Source organism: Colletotrichum gloeosporioides, assembly GCF_011800055.1.
Source record: "Colletotrichum gloeosporioides strain Lc1 chromosome Unknown consensus_74, whole genome shotgun sequence".
NCBI classification, from domain to species: Eukaryota; Fungi; Ascomycota; class Sordariomycetes; order Glomerellales; family Glomerellaceae; genus Colletotrichum; species Colletotrichum gloeosporioides.
Window position 1 is genome coordinate 503955 of NW_025544719.1, and position 26971 is coordinate 530925.

A 26971-nucleotide genomic window follows, 5' to 3' on the forward strand; every position below is an offset into this window, starting at 1 on the left:
AACAGTGGAACTGCCGAGTACCAGAGAGGAGGCTCTTCAAGTCAATCCAAATAAGTAGGTGCTGTGTTGTTGTGGTTTGAGAGCAGCGGCCGGAACCCGATGCTGGCTGAGTTCACTGCCACAATGATGGAGTGTGATTCAACCGCCGTGACCCCACTTGGAGCTGAGCTCAACCGTGACCGCAGGATAGGTAAGACTCGCCGGTAGAATTGACAGTTGGTTCTAGTGCCGGGTTGGGGAAATCCTTCGTAGAAGTACGGCGTTACAAGTGCCAAGGGAAACCAACATGAGCCAAGCAAAGACAAGCAGCTCACTCTCTATCGCATCACACGTATGGCGGGTACGTGGACACGCCAGGCAGAACGACAGGAACGACAGCAGCGATATAAGAGGGCTGACGCAGCTGGCGTCTGGCAGCCTGATTTGAGCAATCCATCCATCCATCCATTCCTCGAGATCAAGCAATGACACCAACCGCCCGCGCCCCTCCCTCCCTCATGCGCCCCCTTCCTTGCACGTTGTTCCATATCGGGGATTTTGGCAGCATGGTTTGAATTCGGCGAGAGCACGTTTGAACTTTGGGACGCTTGTGAGGGGCGGGTGGCCAGGCAGGCGGGCTGGGACACCTGGAGCTGGTGGGGAGCCCCGGCACAGCTGTTGAGGGGACGCTTGGGCCGTATCACGGGCTTGGCCAGAGCTTCGCCCGAAGGCGGTTAGAGAGATGCGCCGCTGCTCCGGCTCTCCTCCACTAAGGTGGCTCTGAGCCAGAGCTCCACACTGCTTCCAGCCTAGGAAGTGGAGCCGCCGTTGTCTGCGCATCATGTGACTGCGCGTCTCAGATTGGTTCTTCCGTCTGAAAGGTACGCGACACCCCGTATTCTCGGCCGACACTCCGATTGTTTCCCTTCGGATCATAGCTTGTGACAGCCGCAGCACGCGTAGAGTTCGAGAAGCAGGAGGCGGTGTCGGTTCTGGTGCTTCATGCAGACATGGCCTCACTCTTTCAGCTTCCAGAGGAGCTCTTGCTGTCGCCTCTGTTTGAGCGCTACCCCTGTCGCGAACAGCAGATTCGGTCTCTGGCCACTCTCCTTCATGTAAGTCCTCAATGCGCCTCCGTACTGTTCGCAAGATTCCAGGCTCACGAATACTCTTAGCCTACCGCAGCGCCATGCCAGAACCTGGTGGTATACGGCACCGAAGCCACTGGCAAATCGGCCGTCGTAGAGTCACTTCTCCAGAGTCTCTCCGAACCCCCAAACGAAGAGTCGCAAGAGGAATCCTCTCTCAAATATGCCATCGTCAACTCCATACAATGCATCACTGGACGACATCTATTCGAAAGGACTGTAGGGGCGGTTGTGGACGCGATAAAATGGGAATCGCCCCCGAAGAAGTGCGAGTCCATGGCTCAATTGACCGTCGAGCTTTGCAAGATGCTTAAATACACCGAAAGGCCTGAAGGTTGGAGACTCGTACTTGTCTTCGACTCAATTGACCGCCAAAGAGATGGCCCTGGCACCCTTCTGCCCGCACTGGCAAGGTTATCTGAAGTAGTCAGTCTCTCTAAGCCTCTCACTTTCTACTATGCGCAAGCTAACATTCCGCCCAGATACCATGCCTGACGTGTGTCTTCATCGTCACCGCACCAACTCCCTTCTTTCTGCGCTCCTCCTTCACACCACATATCCAGTTCCCGAACTACACCAAGCAAGAATTCGTAAAGATTCTGTCCATAACCCCGCCGCCACCGACCCCGACCACAACGCAAGACGACACAAATTTCCTGTGGACGCGCTTCTGCGGCGCCGTCTGCGATGCCCTCACAACCTCCGCGGCGCGAACATTGCCCTCATGCAGACACAGCTGCGAGGCCCTCTGGCCGCGATTCGTAGCCCCTATCCTGGCAAGGACTCACGGCCCCCGCGAGTTCTCCAAGCTCCTCATCGCTTCCCGCGTGCACTTTCAGGATGAATCTCTCCTGAACCCGGGCATCGTTTCCATCAGACCCGGAGCCACGACCTCAGGGCCAGCTGTGAATGGCACCGGCGCACCCCCGGGCACTCCTTCAAAACATGCCGCTCAGCAGGTGCCGAACCCGCCGACGACGGACCTGACAAGGCTGTTGCCGACCACGGCCCGTCTGCTGCTTCTCGCGGCATACCTAGCCTCTCACAACGCCGCGAAGCACGATCTGGTCCTCTTCTCGACCTTCCACCACGGCCGGAAGAAGCGTCGAGGAGGCGGTTTCGTGGCGCCGAAGCGCGGACGCCCCAGCAAGCACCGCAAGATCTCGCGGAAGCTGCTTGGTGCTCATGCTTTTGTTCTAGAGCGCATGCTGGCCATCTTCGCGGCGTTGCGAGCTGAATGGGCTGCTGATAGCATATTCGGCAGTGGCACCGCGAGCGTCGTGGACGGCGATGTCGGCATGGCGCTCTCTACCCTCGCTAGCTTGAGACTGCTGATGAAGGTCGGCACCGCTGGTGATCCCATGGATAGGGGCGGCAAGTGGAGGATCAACGTAGGGTGGGATATCATTAGGGGCGTAGGGAGAAGTCTCGGTATCGAGGTCGAGGAGTGGCTCATCGACTGAGCTGTTGAATGTTCACGATAGACACATTAACATGGGATGTTTAGACACATTAACATGGGATTTCATACGATCATCTGTCCCCGATTTCATCACGAAACATTATAGATTGTAGTGCCAGACCAAACTATGCGCTCATTGTGGGTTTCCGGGGGTATCTGCCCAACATCATATCGCCAACACCTCGCATCTAGCTGCGATGATCCAGCGCATCCGCAGACGATGTAGCGCGGACGCGTGACCCACGGGACCCTCGGAGTCCTCAAGCAAGAGCGCCATGAATCTTGTAAGCCAAACGCCAAAGCCCTGTCTATATACCTGAACCCCCTACCTTCGCCTCTTGCCCTCACTCCCTGTGCATGCATCTTTCGTGTCCTTCGTCTATCAGACTGGCCCTAGAGGGTGACCTCACTTGTGCAACCGCAGGCGTGATCTATACCCCGCGCAGACGAGCTTCTGTTACATCGAGACGAATGAGAGAGCATCAGTTTTGTGCGTTGTTTCATCCATCCCATATTTGGCGCTTGTCGTGATAGTACATTGAACAGTTGTCGCATAAAAACAAAACAAAACAACGATACATAGGGTTTTACATGCCGGCCTGACGGTCTCCCAGCCGCCAGGTGTCCTCCTGCTTCGTACCCGGTGCCAGCCAGGCGGCGTTGCTTGCGCCGCGGGAACGGCCGTTACTCGGCCCGTCGGACTTCTTCGCATCGTCGCCGTGCCCATTGGCAAGGGATTGGAAGGCTCCAGCGGAGACCATGGGGCTCTCGAACACAGGCGCGTTCTGGCTCTTATTCAGAGCGTCCTTGGTGTTCAGGGGCAGCAGGGGCTCCTGCTTGACTTCCATCATCTTAGCCTTGCGGTCCGCCTTGTCACGGTCGTGCGTGCGGTCGTAGAGGTAGAGGCCGACGAAGGTCAAGGCGATACCGACGCCCTGGAGGAAAGTCGTCTGATTTCGGAACCAGATGATCGCAATGACAATGACGAAGACGCGCTTGATCAGACTTGCGACGGAGTAGGTCACCGGGGAGACCAGCGACAACAAGACGAACGCCAAAATGTTCTGTCCGAAGTGGAAGGTTCCGTTAAAGATGAACTCGACGGTCAGGCGGCCGTGGTCGAAAGAGCCGACCTTTTCGTTCAAATCGACGGCGCCGTCGTGGAGGACGTCTCGGATGATGCCGGTTCCCTCACTCCAGAACCAAATTGGAACTGTCAAAATGAACGCCATGCCGGAAGAGTAGCAAAGCAGGTTCAGCTTGTCGAGCTTTTGAGACCTGGCTGACATGCCCTCGGCCTCCGCCTTGGCAGCCTCATTGAACAGGCGCTTCGAGAAGATGTTTTGCGTCACAAAAATGATGGTGGCGAGCAGGGCGTAGAAGATGCCGAGCATTTCGCCACTGTACTGGTTGTGCTTGCCTGAGCATGCTAGCATGACGCCTGCTGTCAGGGGCACCAGCGACAAGTAGGTGTTTACAGAGTATCGAATATTGAAGATCAATCGGTATGCGAGAACCGTGAATAAGGGGGAAAGACCCTTGATGGTGTGGACAAGCGATACGGGGATCTTTGATGTCGCAGTCGAGCTCAGCAAGTGACCAAAGATTTGGAACGCTGCGAGGGGCATGGTCGTCTTAATGACATCGCGCGAAGGGTAGCGAATCCCATGCTTGAGTGCGGGTATCGCTGTCTTGAGGTTCGGAAAGACGTTGGCCAGCCATGCGAACAAAATACAGTAGGTCGCCACGAATGCGAATTGGATCAGTGTTAGTGTCGCAGGCTTGTCGAACGCAGTGAGGATGGATTTTGAGGAGGTGTTCGTGAGGGCGGACGAAGTGTACCACAGCACGCAGAGCCCCTGCGATGCGAGGGTCAGCGCCAGCATAGACTATTTGATCTCACAGCAGCACTCACAATCAGCTTGGGAGAGACGGGAGCCCGCAGCGCATCGGCGATCTCATGAGCATTCTGACTGACACTTCCACCCCTAGTCCTAATGTTGTGGATGGCGTCGCCGAGGCTCTTCTGCCTACCGTGGCCATAACGAGTCGCCGGTTGTCCTGGCGCCGTCCACCGTGAGGCGCGACCTTGGATGCTCTCCTTTCTGGGCTGCCAGCGGTCGCCACCGTTGGGTGCTCCTGGGAGCGCGTAGCCGTTGGATCTCGCGGGGCTTGCCCCCCTCGAGCCGTTGGTGAGGTGGGAGTCGATGTGGTCGGGAAACTTCTCCATGCCGCCGGTGGCAGAAGAAGCGCTGCTGTCGCTATCGCTATCACTTTCGTCGCCGGTGCTTGATCGTCTGGGCGAGTGCTGTGAGGATCGATGGTCAGCAGATGCTGAGGAGGTTTCAATGGAAGAGCTGGACGCTGTGGAGCGAGGCATGACGCGAATACTGGGGGTGGAAATTTGGCGGGGACAAAGTCAAGGAATGGTATCAAATGGAACCCAGCTTCCCAGGCTTCGCTGGTAATGCGAATCACAACGCTTTTAATTGATTACTCGTCCGCCTTACCTTTACTTTTGCCTGAAGTTGTGGAATAAACGAGCGACAGAAGCGGCAATAATGCGCGACAAAAGTTTAGAGCTGAAGGAATTCAAGCATTGTCTCTAGAGTGAGGTAGGTTCGCATAGAGAGAAAATCAGATGGACGGGACGCTCTGAGGTTGAAGGTAGGTCCGGTCGTCTGTGGGCTCCTGCGAGGAGATGAGGAAAGGAAAGGAAAGAAAAACAAAGAAACCAAGAGGTCTTGAGATCAAAGGGCGAGGATTACCAATGTCAAGGCCGTATCTGTGCTTGAGGGAAGCTGTCCTCATCTCAATCAATCGGAATCACCACGGTGCAGCGTCAGCAGCTGGGAATGGTTGGTTTTCGGTGGCTGTCATCCCTGCATACCCAGGGGAGATACGCCCCCACGGGAAGCCCACCGCGTCCACCAGAGGAAATCCACTGCAGCAAACCAGCTTTACGGATTGGCAGCTGCGCGATGGCGATGCTGCAGCTGGATTAAGAGTTATGCCGTGCTTCCGAAGACACTGGGCCTAAAAGCACTGCTGGACCGCGATAGAATTGGATGTGCAGCACCCTGGTCCGATGGAGCCGGCGAGTCAAAGCTCCATTTGCATGCTGAGAGGCCAATCCCAGCGGTACGTACCGTCTAGACCTCGACGGGCTTGCAGAGTCGTAGACCCACTTAATTGTCCGTCCAGCCTCCAAAAGTTTGGCGCGGCTGTCACGCATCGCAAGTTGCCGTCACCAATGGACTTGTTCTCCATCGGTTGACAAACGAACCAACCCATCGCCATCGCTTCGTGATCAGGCTTTTTAACCCGACTGCGCTTCCGCCGTCGGCGACTTTGTGTTTTCTGCTGCTTTGCGCCGCCAAAGCATGGGACCTCGCCCAGACCCTGTACGATTCATTGGTCTTGTGGTCTTTACCTACTTCATTGCTCAAGCACTACCCAAGTCGTTCCGCTCAGCAGCGCAACTCGATTCAAAATGGCCGCCCCAAAGATGACGAAGAACCAGATGCGCCGGGCGAAGAAGAAGGAGCAGAAGAAGGCGCAGACAGAGGTACGCGCTCTTGCTTCGGACGCACGTGTTCGCGACGCTGACGAGGAGCAGGCTGCCGCGAAGCCCGACGAGCAGAATTCCGAAGAGCCCGAGAACCAGGAGAAGCCCGCCGAGGACCTCGAGGTCAAGAAGGATGCCGAGACTAGCGCAAAGAACGAGGCTGACGGACCGGTCGACGATATCAACCCCGACGATGAGGCGTTTGCCATGTTCAAAGACATTTTCCAAAAGTTCGGCGCGTCGTTAGAGGAAGACGAAGTCGCCAAGGAAGCCAACGCCGGAAACACTGGTGAGGTCATTTGGGACCAGGACGACATCCCCAGTGAGGACGAGGAGGCCTCAGGGCAGACCAAACTATCCAAGAAGAAGAGGAAGCAAATGAACAAATTGTCCATTGCCGAGCTCAAGGCTCTGGTCAAGATCCCCGACGTCGTCGAATGGCAAGACGTCTCATCAACAGACCCACGTCTGCTGGTGCAGATAAAGGCGCAAAGAAACGTCGTACCTGTGCCCGGCCACTGGCAGCTCAAGAGGGAGTACCTTTCTTCCAAGAGAGGTATCGAGAAGCCGCCTTTCAGGCTACCCAAGTTTATCGCCGAGACGGGCATTACAGAGATGCGTGACGCGGTTCTTGAAAAGCAGGAGCAGCAATCTCTGAAGCAGAAGCAACGCGAGCGCGTCGCTCCCAAGATGGGCAAGCTTGACATCGATTACCAGAAGCTCTACGACGCGTTCTTCCGCTTCCAGACCAAGCCGGAACTCACTCGCTTCGGCGAGGTGTACTATGAAGGCAAGGAGAGCGAGGTTGATTTCCAACACTTTAGACCAGGTGAGCTCAGCGAGGCCACAAAGGAAGCTCTAGGCATGCCCCCAGGTGCTCCTCCACCATGGCTCATCAACCAGCAGCGCTTTGGTCCTCCCCCGTCATATCCCACCCTTAAGATCCCCGGCCTCAACGCGCCGCCCCCACCAGGCGGCTCCTGGGGATTCCCCCCCGGTGGCTGGGGCAAGCCTCCAGTCGACGAGTTCAACCGCCCGTTGTTCGGCGGTGATGTCTTCGGACTCACAAACCAGCCCGGCGCCCCCGCACAACAGCAGGTCGCGGCGCCGCTTGCCGGTGGCGAGCCCGTCGAAAAGACGCTGTGGGGTGAGCTTCAACCCCGCGAGGAAGAGTCCGAGGAAGAAGACTCAGAAGAGGAGTCCGAGGAAGAGGAGGAGGAAGACGACGATGTCCCCGGCGGCCTGGAGACGCCCAGCGGCATCCAGACATCAGGCGGCATGGTCTCCTCCGTACCGACAGACTACCCAGGCCACGGCGTCGAGACGTCTGTGGCCGGCGAGATGGACCTGCGGAAACAGCGCCGTGGCTTCGACACCGAAGAGAGCTCACACCCGCGGTCCGCGTACCAAGTCATCCCCGAGCGCCAGCAGCGCGCCGAGGGCTTCTTCGGCAGCGATCGCGTCTACGATCTCAAGGGCAACAACGGCGTGCCGGTCCTGGGTCAGGAGGACGATACCCGCAAGCGCAAGAAGCCCGGCGACGTGGACGTTGCCATCGACGTCGACTCGCTGCAGCAGAACGACGGGCTCAGCAAGGACGAGGTGCGCCGGCGGTTCGAGGAGGGCAAGCGCGAGGACGGCATCGGTGCCAAGTGGGCATACGAGGACGACTTGTCGGAGATGATTGCCCAGGAGTCGAGGAAGAGGCAAAAGGTCGACGAGAAGCGAAACAAGGAGAAGAAGGAGAGCAAGTACAGGTTTTAGAGAACCCGGCAAACTGAACCCATGTGTAATGGTAGCTGGAAAAATGGGCAGTGGCTCCCAACCTGGGTGTTGTATTTCATGTGCAATAGGAACGGCGCCGGGGCTGGCATACAGAATTCGATGCATTTTTGCTATTCCCTTACAAAACTGCGATCATGTCATGAACATGTTTTCATCTCGTTCTTTCAAAATGTATGCTATCGTGTGGTGTTCATATTAAGGGTCATATGCCTGATTTGTCTAAGCTTATCCAGTTTTATCGACGCCTCCCATGAGATGACGCCATGCCCATGCCCATGCAAACGCGTCCGCTTCGCAAAGAAACAAGTATGTCCCCGCCCGCCTTTTGTGCTCGACCTCATGTTCGAGCCCTCTCTCCTTTTGTACAAGTCTACCTAGACTGCTGTTCCTGCTTGCCGACGCATTCGTTGCAGAGCCAGTCAGGGGCTTCAACGTCCTTTTTGGCGTTCTCGCTGATGCAGTCCGAGTGATACAAACGCTTCCCACATTCCTGTTTCTCAAGTCAGTAACGGAAGGAGACAGGGTTCTTCACAGGGTGGCTTACCTCATTGGAACATAACAGCAGTCTGGGACCCAAGACGGCGAGCCCACACACCTGGCAGCCAGCGGCACTCTTGCGGATGTGAGGCCCCCTGGGCGACTCTTTTGGCTTGGGGGTTGTGTTATTACCATTCTGCACACCGAGCTTGTCTCTGCAGACTGAAATGTGCTCCAGAGCTTCTTCCACGGTAGCATGGTCTAGACTGCTCCTGGCCAAGAGGTAGGTGAAGTGTTTTCCAAACTCGACCATGCGATTTTGAGACGAGAGAAGCCAGTCCGCCTTGAGCTTCACAAAGCTCAGCCATGCCCGAGGGAAGTAGATGTTTGATGAAATACGCTTCGTGAGCATGAATTTATCCCACTCCTGCATGTACTCTCTCTCATCTGGCGGAACATCTGAGAAGTCCGCTAATGCGTCCCGGTGCCATTGAATCAGCCATTGGTCACTGGGTTCCGGTTTTCTGTACTCCGAGCCCGGGTCTAACGTGGCTCTTGTGATCGGGTCATACAGTGTTTGCTTGATATCCGGAATGATTAGCTTCGAACGTGCCTGTGCCTAGTTAGTCAAAAAGATGTCGGTTGAAACAACAGAGCACAAACCTCTGGAGGCGGGGCTCTAGTCGCCGAGTGCCTGCTTCGACCTCGACTTCGGCCTCGGGGCTGGACAGATGAGGCAGTCTCGTCATCAGCATCCAATCGTGAGGTCACCTGTGAAATGTTTCCATCGGCGAACTGATCCAAAGAAAAGACCTTCGTCGGACGGCGCAGTGTGAAGGGCTCCGCACCAAACATGTACGACTTATAACGATGTTCGACTTCGAACCATTCCAAGCCCCGAGCGGAACGTTTTGGTTTGAAGTCGTACTCGGCGTGCTGGTTGACAAGATGGGCCTGCAGCTGCTGCAGTTGATCATGGGCCGCACCGCAGGTAACGCAGCGGAAGCTGTCCAATTGCACCTGCTCACTAGGCATCTTGTAGAGGACAGTTCCGTCTTCAACGGCGTTTGTGTTTCGGCGTCTCCTCTGCTTCTTCTCTCTGCCCTGAGCCTTGTCGCTCAGAACCTTGAGGTTGTAGTTCTTAGTAGCGCCACGAACCCGGAGAGACCGATTAGGAGTGAGCTCCTCTTCTGCCTCGTCATCATCATGAGCGTCTCCATTGACCACACCATTCCTGAGACCCTTCACAGGTGTTGTAAGGCCATTCCTCATTTCCTTGACAGGACTTACAGGCGGACTCTCAAATTGCGGAAAGTCCGCAGGGAAGGCATCGCCGGTAAGCTCCGGGTGGACGGTAATGGATGGCTTGACTCCGTCTTCCAGAGGGCGGATAGCAGATGCCTCGAATGCTGACGTCCACAGGGTATCCACCTCGATCACATAATCTGTCGCAACAAGCTCCGAGTCTCCCGTCCTCACTTTAAGAATCAGCGATGCCGGCTTGCTTGAGAACAGGTTGGACATAGCGGCGACGAAAACCCAGCGATGTGACTCAGACTTGTGCGAGCGGCCCGGTTCCTCGCCGTTCAAGATGATAGGAGGCCACACAGTCGGAGCAGCGGCTTCCAACTCGATGCAGAGGCGGTATTCATCGGCCAGGTCGAACGAGTTGTTTCTCTCATTGTTGACGCGCATGGTATCTTTGGGAATGTAAAAAGGGCGCGGCAGGCTCACGCGGGCCATGCGCAAGGGTCCGCCAGGGTCCTTGAAGGACGTGATGTCGCAGACTTGGCTGTTGCAGTAGAGGATCGTCTCATAGTGCCACAGGCTGACTTTACACCTGGATCGCAGCTTAATGACATCTTCGTACGCGTCCGAAGGTAGGCTGACGCGCTTTGATTCCTTGTGGCTGATCTTGCCTATGCGGACGCATAAATTGCGCTGAACATCGCCAACCTCGCGGGCATGAAAAAGCTGGTCTTGCAGGGTGTGAGGTTGGATCTTGGCCTCGGTCCGTCGACGCTTGGTGGCACGGTTGTCATCATTATCGATGGGGGGGTCTCTAGCAGCAGCGGCCTTCTGAGCCGACGACTGAGAGTTTCCCATGCCTTGCAAGATGTTCCTCTGGAGAAAAGGGGTGCTGCGCTGACGCCGCGAGTGAGCCGTCATAGCTGGAAGAGGGGGACCATATGAGGTTTATAGAGGTTGAGTGCCGCTTGGTGCGCCGGAAAGTCTAAGTGTTGAACGGCTTCAGTCCACCCGGAGGCAGGCGCGGTCGCCCCTTACTTCGTCAAGCCCACTTTGACGGGGTGAGCCGGAGAAGAGGTCTCGTTGGCTTGGTCCAAGGCTCATTGAATGCGAGTGGTCTGCAGGTGACTTCCCATGGCAATGCGAAGTGAGGCGCACCCGTCAGAATATCCGTTCGGTCGATGAACGGCGGCCGTTTGGGCTTGGTGACGGGAGAAAAATTTTGGCGGCGCGCAAAAGCAGGCGTTTGTGAGGTGCGTGAAAGAGGCGTTGTGAAAGCAATGCGATGGCGGATGGCCAAGATACGGGGTGGAACCCGGTAGAACGCGACTCGCGATTTTTGGCTGAGACAGGGGAAACAAGACCGAAGTACCTTACGTAGCCGCTTTGACGAGAAAGAAGAGTGTCAGAGGGAAGCGGGCTCGAAGCTAGAAAAAGTGAGTTCGAGTCCAGCGCGAAATGAACGTCGCGCGTCAAGAAGGTGGGAATAGTGGCGCTTTGGGAGAGAAGCCGGCGCAAGTTCTGGTCAAGTCAAGCTGGGAAAGAGCGACGTGTGAGCTGAAGCGCGTCGTTGATGGATGCCCTGGCCCAAGGGGAGTGGGCGTGGACCAAACACCCCGGGGCCAGGAACAGTGAATTTGGGGGTGGGACTCGCTCACATTGTTGTCGCCAGGGGCCAGTAGGCGGGCTGTTTCCACCCAGGAACAGGGAACAGCAATCAGCAAATGCCACTGGCGCCTTCCCGCTACGCTACCTTACCTTACAGGGGACTGATCGCAATCCGCAGCTTGCTGAACATTGAACAAAGGCAGCCATGGCACAGGATTGGTTGCTGAATGGGTTTAAACTGGGGCGGGACTCTCTCAGGCGAACGCGGCAGGCATCCCGACGGTGCAACAGCCAAGTCGAATTGGGCCTGGTTTGGTGTTCCCATTTGGAGAGGGTCTCCGTCTTGAAATTTTGTCTGAGGACGGGAGCTTTCACGGGGCCAACTTTCCCCTCGATTTGCTCCAAAACGACGAACAGGCATGAGTATGTCAAATCGATATGCCGACTACCAACGGAGCCTCTAACGATCTGACTAGGGACACGCATTACTTGATACCTTGGCCATCCAGGCCCTCAGGAAGGTCTCGGGCAGCGTAGCATCCTACGGCGTACCTTACTTATTCTCATACCTGGTCGTAATACTCAGTGCAAGGCAAAATGGGAATGGAAGCCACGACTGACGACAGAAAGTTCCTGCAGCCACCTTCACACTGAGGTTTTGGCGACATGCGCACGGGCCAGATGTTTGTGTGGAGCCAGGCATCTTTCCGGCAAGCGCCTGGGCAAGCGTGGCAGCCTTGAGAATGCTGCGCGCTAGTGCAAGGCTACAAGCTCTCACACTCTGTTGTGTTGGTTCGACTCGAGTGTTGCGCGCTCCTGCCCCACCACATCCGACTCCAACTCCAGTCGCCGGCAAAGGTGAATGCACCGCACCATCTCAAGACCGTTCTTCAAAGCCAAAACTCTCTCTTTCCTTCCCACACCGATTTCGCTCCACCAAGCCCTCCTCCCATCGTTGGCACACGCATTCTTCGCACATTCGTAACTGCGTTGCACTTAATTAGCACTTTTCGGCACTCCGATCCACTGGCGCATTCGCATTGTCGCAAACGTCATAGCCAGACGGCTTGAGGCGATGCGCCGACTCTGAATCTTGTTCTTAGCCTATTGTCAGGCCACCTTCCTCGAGATAGCAATAGCTCTCGCGCAAAGATCGCGTCAGGTATTTGGTCTTGCCCTTGATCCTTGGTACCCGGCATCACCCTCAACGCCCACTAACATGTGCATCCTTGCGACACAGGCATACGCATCCTTGCGCCATGGCTTCCCAGCGGGCATCGAACTCCCGCCGCAATTCGTCACGAACCTCCAACCGTTCAACCTCCATTTCCTCTCAGATGCGGGTCACAAAACCTCGTGGTCGATCTGATTCCGCGAAAGAAGTACACTCCCTCCGATCGAGCACACGTACCCAGTCACGACCGCAATACCGTGAAAGCTCCGATGACGATGAACCAATGGAGGAGGAAGAGGACGATTTCGAGGAGCATTCCCAGACGTCGCCCGCAGTCAGCCGCCGGAGCGCGCGTGCGGCTGCTTCCACCGGCGCCACTGCTGCATCGAAGGCGAGAGCAAGTCGCGCGACTGCTAGGGAAACCAGAGCCGAGGGTGCTGGGCTAAACAAAGTCGCCACTGGCCGTATTGATGGAAAGACAGCCAGGAAGCGAGGCCGCCCGCCGAAGCCGAGAAGATCAACTCCTGAGGACGAATCACCCCCCGACGAGACCAGCGAAGATGGATCCGACGATGAGCCCGACGGGGATGATGCGATGAAGTCTCCGCCAGCCTTTTCCCCAGCGAAACGACGCCGTGGACGGCCTCCTAAGAAGAAGGTCGGACGGCCTCCCAGGAACAACGTCACGCCTGCTGGGAAAACACCGCCCAGTGCATCGGAAATAGACAATTCCATCATACCGAACTGGTTAGACCCTCGCATGGAACACGCCATTTGGGTTCAGGTCTTTCGATATGCCGCTATTTCTGGCGAAGAAGAGGATGTTCAAGATATCAACTGGCTACTCACAACAGCTCGGGTATGTCGAGATTTTGTGGAACCTGCTCTGACAGTTCTTTACCGACGTCCGCCCGTCAAGGATGAGTTCAAGGCTCAAAGGCTTGCGGAGCTCCTCGAGAAACCGCCTTACATGACTGCCATCAACTATCGAGCGAAAATTGAGGCACTCCACATCGATGTCCGGCTAGTGTCTTTGCAAAACCACACGCCTGCTACCAGCCTAATGCAAAGTCTGCCTCGTCTGTCTGAAGTGCTGCTGTCACATGGCTACGACCAAGCGCCTTACCGCAAGCTGAAAGAGCAAATCAAGTGGACTTACCCTGCTGACTTATGGAAAGCCTTCGAGCCATCGCCCACCGCAGACGATGAAGCTGGTGCCAAAACGAGCATCACGCGGCTCCAGAGCTGGCAGTGGAGCTCGAGACTCATGGACAAGGATTGGGAGGGAAGCCTTGTCAGAATGAAGGAAGTGCACCAAACACCAAGCTTTACTTCCCTGCGAAAGATCAAACTTGTCAACTACCAACTACCGTCAGTCAGACTTGACAAAGATCCGGATGATGACCCCGAGCTGGTTGCTGAAGATGAAAGATCTATGAAGCTCCTAGCCGAGTCTCTTATGGTATTGGACAATCTCGAGCATCTGGTCTTCGAATCTTCAACCATTGTCTGTACGGCATTTCTGCCCCTTCTTCCTATCAAGTTGAAGCGACTCGAGCTGGTAAACTGTGCGGAGGTAACGGCCGACAACCTCGGGGAGTTCCTGATTTCGAACGGCCATCAATTGCAAGCGCTGGTACTCAACCACAATCGTTCTTTGAGTCTAGCCTTTCTCACAGTGTTGGGGAGTGCCTGCCCACACCTTCAGGAGCTACGTGCCAACTTCAAATACTTCAGTCTGTTGGAGACTGTCGATGACAACGAACCCTTTTACGATCATCTACTGCTCTCTGACCAAGTACCTAGCTGGCCATCGGCTCTCGAAACACTTCACTTGGAAAACCTTCGGAACTGGGACATGAACACCGCCAAAATGTTCCTCCATTCTTTGATAGACAGTGCCCCCGTACTGCCAATGCTCAGATATTTGTCCATCAAAGCCATGCTCGATATCCCTTGGCGGGAACGCAGTGACTTCCGCAAATCATGGCAGGAGAAGTTTGAAAAGGTCTTCCTGCGGCCAACCACGGATCCGGAGCCGAACTTTTCGCTGCGCATGCCGGCGGATGATGAGGCGGCGCCCGCAAAGCGCAGAACCAGGAAGGCTCCTGGAGAACCGACTCGTCGCAGCAACCGTGTCGTTCCAGATGCACCCGGGCGATCTTCACGCGGAAGTAGCTCGTCGAGAGGGCTCCGTACCAACAAGCAGAAGCCAAAATCCTATCGCGAGCCGGACAGCGACGAATTCGATTCCGAGGACGAAGATGATGCCGATGAGACCGTGGAGGAATCCGAGGACGGTTCCGAGCAGGACACAAAAGAAACAGGAGACGCCGCTATCTCAGACGGCACGTTTGTACAAGGCCTCTGTACTTTCGTCGACATCAATATCGACAACCAGAAGCCAAGGGAACATCAGTACGGCATGGAGGACTTTCTTAACGACGAGCGTGACTTCGAGACCGACGATGAGTGGAATGGTGACATGGACTTTGAGTAGGACTACTAGCTCCCCGCCCGTTCATCGTCAATTCCGAAGGCAGAATAGTTCTATAGGCTTTGTATAGTCTCAGCAGTGTCTTAATGAGATCCTGAGCGTATACTCTGTGGGAGATGGCGGTGGGGATGACTCGTCGTTTTGCTTATACGGCTCGGCAGGTTCTTGGGGCGTTTATGGGAATCTTAGGCTGAGAGGGACTCGCCTGGAAGGCTATACGGACTATTCGTGGGCAAGATAACGCGCCACGACATGGATGAAATGGGAAGCTAGCAAGGATGTGCGTTCCATAGCATCTATCATTACCACTACCTGGCGTGCTCGGATAGCTCAGATACAAAAATACTTGCTAAAGCAGGGAATAAACTTGGGTTTGCCGGATCATACTCACTCACTGCTTCAAGATGCCGCGATGCACAGCCAGGATCTCATCATATGACCGCTCGTTTTGCTATTAAAGTGACCATCTGACCACGTCTGTATTTGTGTGTTAAGTCAAAAGAAAGGGTCAAAAACATTCCCATCTTACTAATTGTCAGTCAGAATAGCATAGTCCATGTGCAACTGCCTAGCCAAGCCGGGCCATGTCAAGTCAACGTGTCTTTACAACCATGAAATGGGTATCAAGAGACTTGAATGCTATGACTGTCGAAGTACCCTCTCAATTCGTACATGCGCGGGTGAACTGATGGTTCCCGCCGCTAATAATAGTACATCATCATCGTCAATCCCTTTCGTCCACCAAAACCGTAATCCTCCGTTGAGAATAGGAAAATGAAAGCAAAACACATAGTGGCAGAAACCCTCCTCTCCATGATCTGCTCAACAGTTGCTGGCGACCCCATCAGAACGCGGCACCTCCCAAGCCCTCTCCGGCCAAACTCTTGAGGCTTTGCTCGCTAAGATCGACCCTCGTCCTCCATGCCTTGGACTCCATCTCAAGCTTATCCCATACCTGCAGGCTCTGGCGCAGCTTGTCCTGCTTAGCGTCAAGCTCCGCTCGTGCCTTTTCCTCCTCGCTCTTGAGCTTCTTGTAGTGCGGCTCGATCTCTCTGGTGATACCCGTAGTTGTCGGCAGTAAAGACGGGTCGATCTTGCCTCCCGGGATGAGAGGAGGGAGAGTAGAGAGCATGCTCTGCGCCAGGGTGAGACGCTGGCCCTGGGCTCCGTGTTGGGACGAAGGCCCTGTGGGCGGGTTGAACGCCTTGGGTGCTGATGAGGAGGTTGTTGGGGTGGCATTGGAGGGGTTGGCGCGCGGACCGGTTGGTATGGTCGACGGTCCGTTGCCGGTTGCAGAAGGGGATGTCGTGGGCACGGGGGTTTGACGAGGAGGAGGCGCGGCAGACCAAGAGCCTCGTCCACCACGGCCATTGTATCCGCCGCCGCGCGCAGGAGCTACATAACCTCGAGGGCCAGCGGGCGGGATCGTGGGACTCGTAGCGTCCGATCGGGAGGGAGGGGGCGGCACGCTCGGGGTCTGCGGGTGTCTAGGTGGCTGGACAACGGGTGAGCCGGCGGGCGCAGAGAAGTTTCGGGTCGCGGCAGGGCCGGTTGGAGGAGCACGTAGGGCCGCGGGGCCTCGGGGAGGCGTCTTTGCAACCGGCGAAGGGGCCGGCTCTTGGGGGGCAACAACGGCGGCGGCGGTAGGGGGGACGGCGGCAGGCTTCGAGTTCGAGGAGGGCGGCGGTGCTTCCCTCGCCGTCGCGGACGATGACGACGACGGTATGGCAGAAGCGCCGCCGGTCTGGAGGGGTGGTGTGGGGTCCCGCTCGCGCTCCCGCTCCCGTTTCCGCTGCTCCCGCTGTTCCCGCTCCCTCGATTGCGGCCGCGAACGTGCTCGTATGGAGGAAGGAGGATGCGGTGACGACTTGCCTGAAGCTGATCGAGACGTGATGGCCGACGAGATGCCGGAATCTCGAGGCGGTGACGCTCGTCTGTAGGAGGATCCGAGGTATCTCTCGCCGCCGCGACGGCTCGTGCTACGAGATCGGGGTCGATAGCTGCCTCTAGCCGCCGGAGGAGGCGGTGATCTCCTCGGAGGAGTTCTGTCACGCGGGGGCCTGTCACGTCCACCAAACGGCGAGCGCGACCGTCTTCTAAAGGGAGCGGATGAGACTGGGCTCTGCGCAAAGGGGGGCAACGAGCGGTACCTGTCGTCCCGTCGATCAAGGTCCCTATCCCTCTCCCTCTCCCTCTCCCTCTCCCGATCGCGGTCGCGATCTCTGTCTCTGTCCCTGTTGTCGCGGCGCGGGGATCTGGCGCGGTCACTGCGCTCGTCTCTGATGGCGGGAGACCTGCCAATGGGACTGCGACGCCTTGACGGACTACGTCTCGGCGATGGCCGCCTCACAGGGCTTCGGGTTCTGTCCCGCCTCCGCCATGTGTCGCTCTGCGGGCGCGGATCTCTGTCTCTGGACCTGTCGCGTCGGTAGCGGTCACCGCTTCGAGACCTGCGGCGAGGAGATCTGCCAGGGACGTAGCTGTCGGAGGTCAAGGGGGGAGTGCGAGCGCGGTCTCTGTCGCGGTCTCTCTCCCTGTCTCTGTCTCGATCTCTGTCTCTGTCGCGGTCCCGATCACGGTCTCGGTCTCGGTCTCTGTCGCGGTTGTCGCGGTTGTCGCGGTCACGGTCGCGATCTCTGTCACGGTCGCGGAGGGGGCTTCGGGCTCGTCGAGGAGAGCGGTCTCCCCCTCCGCCCCTCTCCCCTCTAGGGAAGGGTCTCCAGGACTCGCCGGCGCCATACCTAGTGACCTCGCCGTCCTCGTACCTGTGATTTTATATGTTAGCAAAACTCTGTGGTTGAAGCTGCTAATGACGTCTTGGTGGGATGCCTTGGCGATAGAAGTCAATGGGCAAGGCTGCGGGATCCATTCGCTCTCTGAACATCTGCGCTCAACGCCCCCGGCATGGAGCGCGATACAGGAGGAAACAACAAGGCAGCTTTGATGACTTCATGTGCAGGCAGCCCATGGCAAAGGTCCAGACCGGTGGACCGGTTCACTCAGAAGGCAGAAAACACAAGTCTGCGAGACCCGGGGATGTCGTTGACCAGTCGCTGAAGTCGACAGTCCGCAAAGTTGTGAACAACAAACAACATGAACTCACCTGCTTCGCCGATCGCGATCCATGGTCAATGATGCCTAATTGACGCGAAGTTATTGTAGTTTGAGTACAGACGCGCTGGCAACAGCTCGTGCTAGCCGTGATGCGCGCGGTCGTGGTGTTGAGAGAGTCAGCTACCACTGCATGCGCCAACGCCGACGTCTAATGGAGCAGGGTTGGTTGCTGGCAAGCACATTGGATCGGCCCCTGAAAATTGTAAGGGTACCCACTTCGGACGCTGAGAACGGCGTTATCCATATTCCTAGTCCGGATAAGACAATGTTTAGCCAATAAAAGTCAGAGCGCTGCATGCACTTAACCCACATAGTCGTCCCGGGCGTAAGCCAATCACAACTGCAGATTTCAACTGACAGCCAAGGATGTTCAGAGCGTCGCCGGACGATCAGCCAATCAACGACTTTCGAGATGATACTCCAAGAACACGATGTGAAAGATTTCATTCTCACACAGAAGCACGAGAAGGCAGCAGAGTGTTCCATGTCAGGGTTTATGGACAACTAGAAATTTACGTCGTTGACTGCTGTCCTGCGCTCACAAAACTCCAGACAAAATAACTTCCATGCTCACTCATCGTGTGCCCTCCCAACCTGGAAGCTCCTGGTATCCTACCCGCCAAATGATTCTCTGCCGCCAGCCGTAGTAATTGACAGAAGCTGCGACTGTGCCATCTGCCTCAGCTCTTGTCCATTCACACCACAAAGATGTTCCACCCAGCCCAGTCGCGCACCCCTGAAACCTCTCAAGTCATCTTCTCATCGTCAGTTGTATCGCCACCTTGACGAGCCGCTAGCTTGTCTAACATCCACCTCTGAACTTGCGCTGCATGCGTCTGCATCATCTTGTTGACGCCACTTGTCTCGCTGCGGATAACAGTACCAAAGCGCCTCTTAGAAACTCGGCGAACTGTGTCCTCGCTGTCCCAACAAGGGTGGTCGTGAGACACGTAAATTTGCGAGTGGTCCTTATACCACGTCGAAAGCTCGTTGTCCACGTCAGACTTCACTGGGCGCAGCATACCTTCCACAAAGCTTGCGACTCCGGCTATGCGTGACTTGCAGTCTGTCAAGAAGAATTAGCAATGATTACCGGGAAACCTCTTATCGAGGGTGCATACCTCGGCTCGTGAGGAGTTGTTTGACCCCATTGTAGGAACGGCCGACGCCCATGAGAATGATGTCGTTTGCGTCTTCGTAAAGCTGAATATAGTTGTCCCAGAGATAGTTCAAGAGCTCCTGGAGCTCAGCAAGGAGCTCCTTGTCTGCTATCCTGGGGTTGTATGGATCCATGTCCTCGTCTCGCACAACCTTGCTAGGGATGTTGACGTCCATCACCGCAATATCTTCATTAACAGCCCAATCAATGTATTGGGATACACTGTCGACAATCCATGCGTTGTGAAGCTCGATGTGACGGTCGATGACGTCGGGCTGGGCGAGGAACTCTGGCGGATCGTGGATGATGACGAGGAGTTGGCGCGCAGATTGAATGTCGGGTGTCACCAAGACCTGGTTTTCGTACGATTTGAAGAGATGGTCCCTTTGGATGAATAGGGGAATCATCTGATGTCTTTGCGAGAGGTCCTGTCGTTGACCGAGTCTGACGTGGTCATGCAATCTGGTGGCATTGAGATCCTGAATTTCAGGAACGGGTATGATGCCAGGTCTCATGCACTCCCAGTACGGCGCCTGGTAGCTCTGTACCTTTGCCAGCACTCTTGCCGCATCCTTGTTGAGCATGGGTATGTCCATTTTTGGTGGGGGCTCTCCCATCAAGGTGCGAGCAACGGCGACGGCTGATGTAGAGATTGCTTGAAGGTTGTAACCTCCTTCCAAGCACACGGCAACTTTACCGTCCGCTAAAGACATGAGCATGTGCGTCATGTGGGCGTAGCAGGTAGGTGTCACAAAGCAACCACCCAGTTCGTCCCCAGCGGCAGCATCAAAACCTGCCGATATGACAACCAGATCCGGGTTGAACTCCTTGGCGATGGGCATGATGATCTTCTGGAATGCGGCCATGTATTCGCCGTCGCCCATTCCCTGATCATGCCATCCGATGTTGATGTTCTTGCCCAGGCCAGGCCCCGTGCCACAGTGCTCCAAGCCTCCGTCGGGGATATCTTGGTTGTCAGGCTTGCCTGGATAGAAGATTCCATTTTGATACACGTGAAGAGAAATATACAGCACGTTGGGATCATCATAGAAGATGTTCTGAATTCCGTTGCCATGGTGGACATCCCAGTCTAGGATAAGGACTTTCCGGCAATCTGCGGGGTACTCCTGTTGGCAAATCTTGACAGCAACAGGTACGTTGTTGAAAAAGCAGAACCCGAGCGGTTGATCGTACTCTGCGTGGTGACCAGGCGGTCTGATGACGGCGAACGCATTCTTGACGTTTCCCTCGACCACATGTTTGCAAGTGTCAATGGCACCGCCGCAAGACAAAAGCGACGCAGTGAAAGTCAAGCTGCCGACGTAGAGAGAGGCTCGGCCTTGGTCGTACTGCTTACTGGTTTCTCGCAGTGTCGCGTAGTCCATTCGGGACAGGTCTTCGACCCAGCGGTAGTGATCGGGTGTGTGGGTGGTCAGGATTTCAGCCTTGGTGGCTTCGCGCGCGCCAATCCTCCACATGTACTTGGTAGGGGTGTCTCGCAACACCTGAGCGACATTCGCCTCGGGGCCTGTGTAGACCAGTCCGGCTCTCTTGAACGCTTTGAAGATCTCCTCTATGCGACGAGGGTCTTCAGGGTGATGAGGGGTGGCGCCGAAGTCAGCATTAACATGCAATTTCATTCGGTCGTCGTAGCAACACGCCGTGGGTAGGAGACCGCGTCTGCGGGTCTGGTCGACGATGTCTACCTCCTCATCATACTCTTCATAATCCTCTTCTTCTTCCTCGTCAGATGGTGTCGGGTTTCCACTCTTCGGATCACCAGCCACAGCCGAGGCGACACCGTTGGGGGTTGACGTGTGATTTGATGGCCCGTCGTCACCGCCCATGACGACGTCTGGGTCGGCACCGTCCATGGTGCGAAGATGGGCTGGGTTGACTAGCCCCTAGGACTTTGGCCAACCTAATCTAGAACCAATCTTGGGGGAACTAAGAGGCGCAAGCAGTTTGGCGTGCGGTGAGAAAAGCAAATCAACTTTTTGTCTCGTTGACTGCGTGACGATCTTCGCGCGCTGGAGTAGACGTGACTCGATCGATAGAGAGAAGCAGCCGGGCTTTATCTGAGGCGATGCGCTTGGAATATGAATCAGACAGGCGCAGTCTCTCAAACTAAACTGAGAGAACCTGGTTTATTGCGATTCCCAACAGAGAGACCGAATATCTAATGCAAGTCAGTATACAACGATGTACTTCAGGAACATGTTGAGTGCGTGAGGCAGGAGACGTCTCAATCAACCAAAATACGAAGCATTATCCAGATTGGCGGATCAGGTAATTCTGGATGGACATATATGAGAGCACTGGAACCTCCAAGTGCCGCATTCGTCTCTTCTTTCGCAACTTGGATGAAAGGTGCAGACCAGGAAGGTGCCGTAAGAGACGTACGGTCTCCGCCGTTCACTCGGTCACGAAACACCGCGCCTTGGCTGGCCTTCTGTTCCTTCCTTCTATTGATGGGTAACATGCGAGATAATATCACTTACCAATCTAGGGTGAACAATGGCTGATGTCGAGATGCGACAGAGAGGTCGAGGAGCTTGTTTGCTTGAGAACCGCCAGCAAGCGTAAGATGACCTACACCGGCGCGGCCCCGTTCTGTAAAGATTGACGAGTCAGACGAATCGAAGGAGCCTGAAGAATAATCATAAATCTAGCGGCAGAATATGCGCAACAGAGAGACGCCGTGTTGTTGCGCAAAGACCTTTGTATAGAGGATTAATAGATGGGTAGCCGGGTGTGAGTGAGAGCAAGATGGGAGGCTTGGGCCACTGACAAGGCGGGAGCTGGCCACAAACCTGCCGCCTTGCAGGGTGCACCCGCCACAGCACAGCAGCCCCCCTGTACCCGCAGCCTCGTACCAAGACACACCGTACACTAAGTATGGAGCACCCATTTCAGGCAAGTTGGATCAGTGCACTTTCCAGGCCCCATCTTTACTCATTTCATCAGACACTTTCAAAATGACACGATATTCAAGTCATTGCAGTGCGCATGATTGTAGCAGAGAACCACGTGTATACTGCCAGAGTCTATCTCTGCCGAATCTAGTCTAAGTTGTTGCCTAACACGCGCCGCGCGTACCGATGGAAATGATCTCGCTCAGCAAGAGTTCGGCCATCATCTCCTGGAGGCGCCCAATCGCTGAGGGGCCGCTGAAAGGCTCCGGGTGCCGGGATCGCACCGTCATGGCTACCGTCACGGTCGAGGCGATCCTCATAATCTTTGTCGACATCAATGATACTTCCCACAGTACTCAGGTCATCGACCTCGTAGAGCCACGGGCGCTCGTCCACTACGGCCTGCACGGCTGCCTCGAGTGATTCTTGATCTCGAGAGAAGTTGGGGTGCCTGAGGTTCACATCCGTTACAAGACGCTTCCTAGGATAGTTGAACAGATTTTCAAAGTAAAACATGAGATCTCGCGGATCGAGCTTTGCGTAGGTATCTACGATTCGCTCGCGAATGGTGTTCTCAATCATTCGATCTAAGGAGCTCATGTCTTGGATCTGCAGCTACGGTGTCAGCAGTAGGCACAGAAGATCATTCAAGGAGTCGCTTACAGGCTCCAAGTTTTGCTCTAGGTTTGGATAAACATAATGTCGCACAAGCTGCTTCACAGAGGTGAAAAGGTCTTTCAGCTCCATCAACTCCGTCGAAGGGTAGAGTCTCATTTGGCTGATTCGTACGTCGTTGACAAATGCCTCAGGATGGCCACCTCTAGGTCGAGGAAGCTCGCCATGAAAGTAAAAGGCATACAACCACCAGCGGTAGAGAGCCCTACGGAATCTGAACTTTTCTGAATCTTTGAGTTGACGACAGTCTTCTGGGGTTGAAAACCAGTGAAGTTGAGGAAAAAGCTCTTCCCACCGTCTGACTACTAGGCAATACTTGAGCAAGGAGTCAAAATCACGGTCATTGACGGCGACTGATCGCGGCGCCGGTAGTGTGGTCGCAGACAGCGGCTTGCCGTTGTTGAGAATTCTGGTAAACAGAACCTGCTCGGGAGATAGCGCGGAATCCGAACGGATGCCACCCTGTGACAGAGTAACTCCTGACACGTCGCCTGGAAAGCGCCTGAACACTACTCGTCGGGGCTGGAAAGTGTCACCGTACTGGCCTAGATCCTGATCCGATGCCGTGTAGACCTGGAGAAGCTCGTCAAATGGACTAAACTCCCGCTGTAAAACCGGTAGCAGAATAACTGCCCTGTTCTTCTTTAGCAGTCCATGGAATAGTGTGTTGACTTTTGCCAAAGAAAAGATGCTGCGAACGTCAAGTTGCTGGTAAATGTCGAAGATAATCTCAAGTGGGAGGCCCTCCAGACCCTCGAGTTTGCCGCCATCATCGAAAACCTTGCGCTCAGCATCCAATTGCAGCTGGGATGCAATGAACAGCGATGAAAACGTGGATGCCATCTCGAATACGTACCGCAGCGCGGAGTGGAGGTGATTCGTGGACTACGATGATGACGATGCTGTCTGGTAGGTGGCGACGAGACGACTGAATTGTTCGGGGGCTCAACAAACTGCACAAGTCGTTTAGAATTCAGTGGCAGCAGCGAAGCAGATACGACTAGACTGCTGAAAAGAAGATGTTGGTGAACGGGGTTTCGCCTTAGTGTCTGGGGTGTGGTTAAAGTAAGTGGTGATAAGGCGGATAGCACCACAAAGAGACACCGGTTGACGAAGAAAGCAATCGAATGAATTAGGGTAACAAATTGCTGTGAATTGCGGATTGAATGGAGTTGATTCTCAAAAGTGAACTCGATGTGTCAGAGGCACAAACAGACGCCGTTGGCGGTATTGAGACGGTTGAATTCTGCTGGGACATTAGAACAAGACTACATCGTTCAAATGTGGTAGAACTCACCGGTGATTTGCAGCATTATGCTTTGTGTGTGACCCTTTCGTTGGATCTTGGTAACCAGTATCCTGGATCGCAATGATTGCAGACAGATGGCACAACCAGAAAGGCAGATGAGAGCGATCGTCTCGTTGGCCGTCGTAGAATGTCGAGATCGAACCTTCTACCGGTAGACTCAAGTTAAGTCTAGCCAAGGAAATGAGATTGAAACAATAGAGGCGACGAAACCTCCGTCAAACCTAGCGGGCGAATCAATTCACCAGCGAGGTCTAAGATCGAAAGGCCTATTTTCTAACCACCCCGGCGTTGGGGCTATCAAAGAGGGCGAGCACGCGGACTGGCATTGTTTACTTCGATGGAGAGGCTGTCATCGATGTAGGCCAATGTGCTTCCCGATGAGCCTTGCCTAGTTGAGGGCTGCGGTGTGGGAAGTTCAAGTGCGACTCAGAGATGTGAGAGCAAAGGAGTAAAAGGCAGCGGACGAAGGTTGGACGCGACGGTGACGCAGAGGACATGCAGGTCGCCCCTGCCTGCTGACCTACTTTACTTAGTAAACGTCGGACCGGAGTGACTCTAGGAGGCAGGTACGGTTCACAGTGGGTCCCCGCCCCTGGCTGGCGTCAGCGCCAATCGACAGGGGTGTTTTATCGCTATCAGTGCTTGTAGCTTGGGCACATTATTATGGGACTCACCGGCCAATCATTGCAAACTTTGGACTAACACAGTCTTGAATTCATCAAGACTTCCAGTCGGGGACAATTAGTTTACAAAACAAACAACTTTTTCCCATTCCGCAATCATTCCCAAGAAGGTGGATATCTCATTATTAAGCGAACAAAGTCTTGGTATCCAGCTCATCCTTGGCCGCCGGCTTGCCTCCTGTAGATCGAAGACCCAGGTCACCCTTCTTGGACATCCGCTCGACAACCTTCTCAGCCCTCGCCGTGTGACGGACCGCCTTCTTCCTTCTCATATCAGACCTGACCAGGTTGGGACTGACATACTCCTTGTTTTCGAAGATTTTTGGCCCTCCAAAAGCCCCCTCCAACTGCGCGCGCGCAAACGATATCAGCTTCGCACTTCTCTTACTGGATTCGGGACGGTGTCAACTTACAATGACGACAGGCGTGAGGGTGAAGCGGGGGCCGATTTCTTGCAGAGAGGTGGAAATCGTCTTCCCACCCTTGGTCACAGTCTTTTCTCCATCGTCTTCCTGGCCCTCCTTCTCCTGGATCTCGTAGTTCCTGACCCAGATCTGCAATTACGTTAGTCACTCTAACGCAAGTTCTGGGCGGGCAGATCTCACCTTGCCATCCAGCACCGAGAAGCTCATTACATGGTCAATGAACGGCTTGGCCTTTCTCGCCCCGGGAGGCACTCCGAAAGCAGCAATGAACATTTTCTTCATCACTTTTGCCATGTTGTCAGCCTGGAGTACTCAGGGGTAAGTAGCTAAACATACACTGCAAATGAGCATCATTCTCAAACGCCTGGTCGAAGCTAAGAATTCTGTCAGTCGTTGTGGGACGAGGAGATAGTTGACGAGGGGATAGGGGTGGAGAACGTACGACAAAATCGGTCTTGAACCTCGGAGGCAGTTTCCTTTCGACGATATTAGCATGATTCCCTCCTCAGTATGTTATGGACTGATCTTCCATGCGCCTCAAATGTGGACAGAATGGCAAGAGAACAGAGAGGCGTAGGAAAATACTCAATAGCATGAGTTCATACCTGGGAAGTTGAGTTCTTCCATCGTGTGGACTAGAAGCATGTCAGTCGCCGCGTCGGACCTCATTCAGACGGCAAACATACTGTTCTGAACATGGAACTTGATACTGCATCCGTTGCCGCTTCTTGCCATCCAGAGGTAAAGATCCTTGTGCTTTCTTGCTTCGAAGAAGACGATGTTGTTGCAGTTATACCTAGAGAGGGGATTGTCAGCGTTCGTTGCCCCGGCGCACGTTCGGAAAACAGGTCGCATACAACTCAGCCAGCTCATTGAGTCCGTTGAGGTTTCCCTTCTTGTCATATTTCACATCTCTAGCCCAAGCTTAGCCCAAAGTTCCAGTTGCATAGATGATTCGTGCCGAATTTACCTCTTCCCGTGGGGCATCAGCGTCGCCAAGTCGTTGAGCAGGTGTCGGTGTCTGGACAATCAAGGATCAGCAAGTGCTCAGATGACATTCAGAGGGTACAATATATCTTTGAACTTACCTGTACGTCACACCTCTGCTCGAAAGCAGCAGGACACGCTGCTTGTTGACGCTCTTCACAGCTCCATCTACCGGCGCTGCCTCCTTCTGGTCGGTCTTCTTCGACAAGCTCTTGTAAACGGCCGCCATTTTGACTGTCGTTGTGTCGTAGGATTTATATCCAAGGGGTTAAGTTCGGTTCGAGGAACTTGTTGGTGCAAAACCGTCGAGACGATCGCGATCGCAGATTCGAGGAGGATCAACCGCGTCGTTGCGAGGGAGGGGCAATCGGACGATGAAAAGGTATTCCGGCCCAGAAAAATTCGGCTTGTTAGTCGCAAAGTCCTTCCAAAGCTCCCCGTAACGTTCTGGCGGCGTGAGAGACAAAGCGCGGTCGCAAAGCCTTCTGAGAGTCAGCAGGTACGGTAGTTGAAAGCTGCATCCAACTCGTTCTTCGATCTTTGCGGCCCAGACTTTTTTTTTTTTTTTTTTTTTTTTTGGTCGGAGGCTACTTTTCTCCGACAGATAAGGCTTATCGCTAGTGGCAGAGCGGGGCGGGGGTAGTACCCCCCCTGCACCTCACCTCAGCAAGTGCGAGGAGCGCTGCGCTTCGCGCCAGGAGACCGAGCGGGCTGCACCTGGGGGGGGAGAAAGTTTGTGGATCGCAGCAGCTTGCAGC

The 26971-nt window shown here is 55.0% G+C and overlaps 9 protein-coding genes across 9 annotated transcripts; 3 read left to right on the plus strand and 6 right to left on the minus strand.

The window, feature by feature from the left end:
- Positions 1-989: 989 nt before the first annotated feature.
- Positions 990-2590, plus strand: GCG54_00003491 (uncharacterized protein; the record flags this gene model as incomplete). The annotated part of the gene is made up of 3 exons (XM_045403564.1): positions 990-1094; positions 1155-1553; positions 1610-2590. 3 exons carry the CDS (start codon positions 990-992, stop codon positions 2588-2590), a joined length of 1485 nt encoding a protein of 494 aa, XP_045259752.1.
- Positions 2591-3176: 586 nt separating this feature from the next.
- On the minus strand, positions 3177-4969 carry GCG54_00003492 (putative transporter C83.11; the record flags this gene model as incomplete). Its single annotated transcript, XM_045403565.1, has 2 exons — positions 3177-4448; positions 4505-4969. The coding sequence occupies 2 exons, from the start codon at positions 4967-4969 to the stop codon at positions 3177-3179; spliced, it is 1737 nt and encodes a 578-aa protein (XP_045259753.1).
- Positions 4970-6082: 1113 nt separating this feature from the next.
- Positions 6083-7921, plus strand: GCG54_00003493 (Pre-mRNA-splicing factor; the record flags this gene model as incomplete). The annotated part of the gene is made up of 1 exon (XM_045403566.1): positions 6083-7921. The coding sequence occupies one exon, from the start codon at positions 6083-6085 to the stop codon at positions 7919-7921; it is 1839 nt and encodes a 612-aa protein (XP_045259754.1).
- A 391-nt stretch (positions 7922-8312) lies between these two features.
- On the minus strand, positions 8313-10588 carry GCG54_00003494 (uncharacterized protein; the record flags this gene model as incomplete). The annotated part of the gene is made up of 3 exons (XM_045403567.1): positions 8313-8432; positions 8487-9032; positions 9083-10588. The coding sequence occupies 3 exons, from the start codon at positions 10586-10588 to the stop codon at positions 8313-8315; spliced, it is 2172 nt and encodes a 723-aa protein (XP_045259755.1).
- Positions 10589-12534: 1946 nt separating this feature from the next.
- Positions 12535-14949, plus strand: GCG54_00003495 (uncharacterized protein; the record flags this gene model as incomplete). The annotated part of the gene is made up of 1 exon (XM_045403568.1): positions 12535-14949. One exon carries the CDS (start codon positions 12535-12537, stop codon positions 14947-14949), a length of 2415 nt encoding a protein of 804 aa, XP_045259756.1.
- Positions 14950-15790: 841 nt separating this feature from the next.
- Positions 15791-18072, minus strand: GCG54_00003496 (uncharacterized protein; the record flags this gene model as incomplete). The annotated part of the gene is made up of 2 exons (XM_045403569.1): positions 15791-17711; positions 18050-18072. 2 exons carry the CDS (start codon positions 18070-18072, stop codon positions 15791-15793), a joined length of 1944 nt encoding a protein of 647 aa, XP_045259757.1.
- Positions 18073-18806: 734 nt separating this feature from the next.
- Positions 18807-21093, minus strand: GCG54_00003497 (Histone deacetylase clr3; the record flags this gene model as incomplete). The annotated part of the gene is made up of 2 exons (XM_045403570.1): positions 18807-19126; positions 19182-21093. 2 exons carry the CDS (start codon positions 21091-21093, stop codon positions 18807-18809), a joined length of 2232 nt encoding a protein of 743 aa, XP_045259758.1.
- Positions 21094-22281: 1188 nt separating this feature from the next.
- On the minus strand, positions 22282-23652 carry GCG54_00003498 (uncharacterized protein; the record flags this gene model as incomplete). Its single annotated transcript, XM_045403571.1, has 2 exons — positions 22282-22749; positions 22798-23652. 2 exons carry the CDS (start codon positions 23650-23652, stop codon positions 22282-22284), a joined length of 1323 nt encoding a protein of 440 aa, XP_045259759.1.
- A 1274-nt stretch (positions 23653-24926) lies between these two features.
- Positions 24927-26442, minus strand: GCG54_00003499 (Ribosome biogenesis protein BRX1; the record flags this gene model as incomplete). The annotated part of the gene is made up of 10 exons (XM_045403572.1): positions 24927-25148; positions 25215-25355; positions 25407-25510; positions 25563-25600; positions 25669-25702; positions 25832-25861; positions 25913-26022; positions 26084-26140; positions 26197-26247; positions 26315-26442. 10 exons carry the CDS (start codon positions 26440-26442, stop codon positions 24927-24929), a joined length of 915 nt encoding a protein of 304 aa, XP_045259760.1.
- Between the last annotated feature and the right edge of the window lie 529 nt (positions 26443-26971).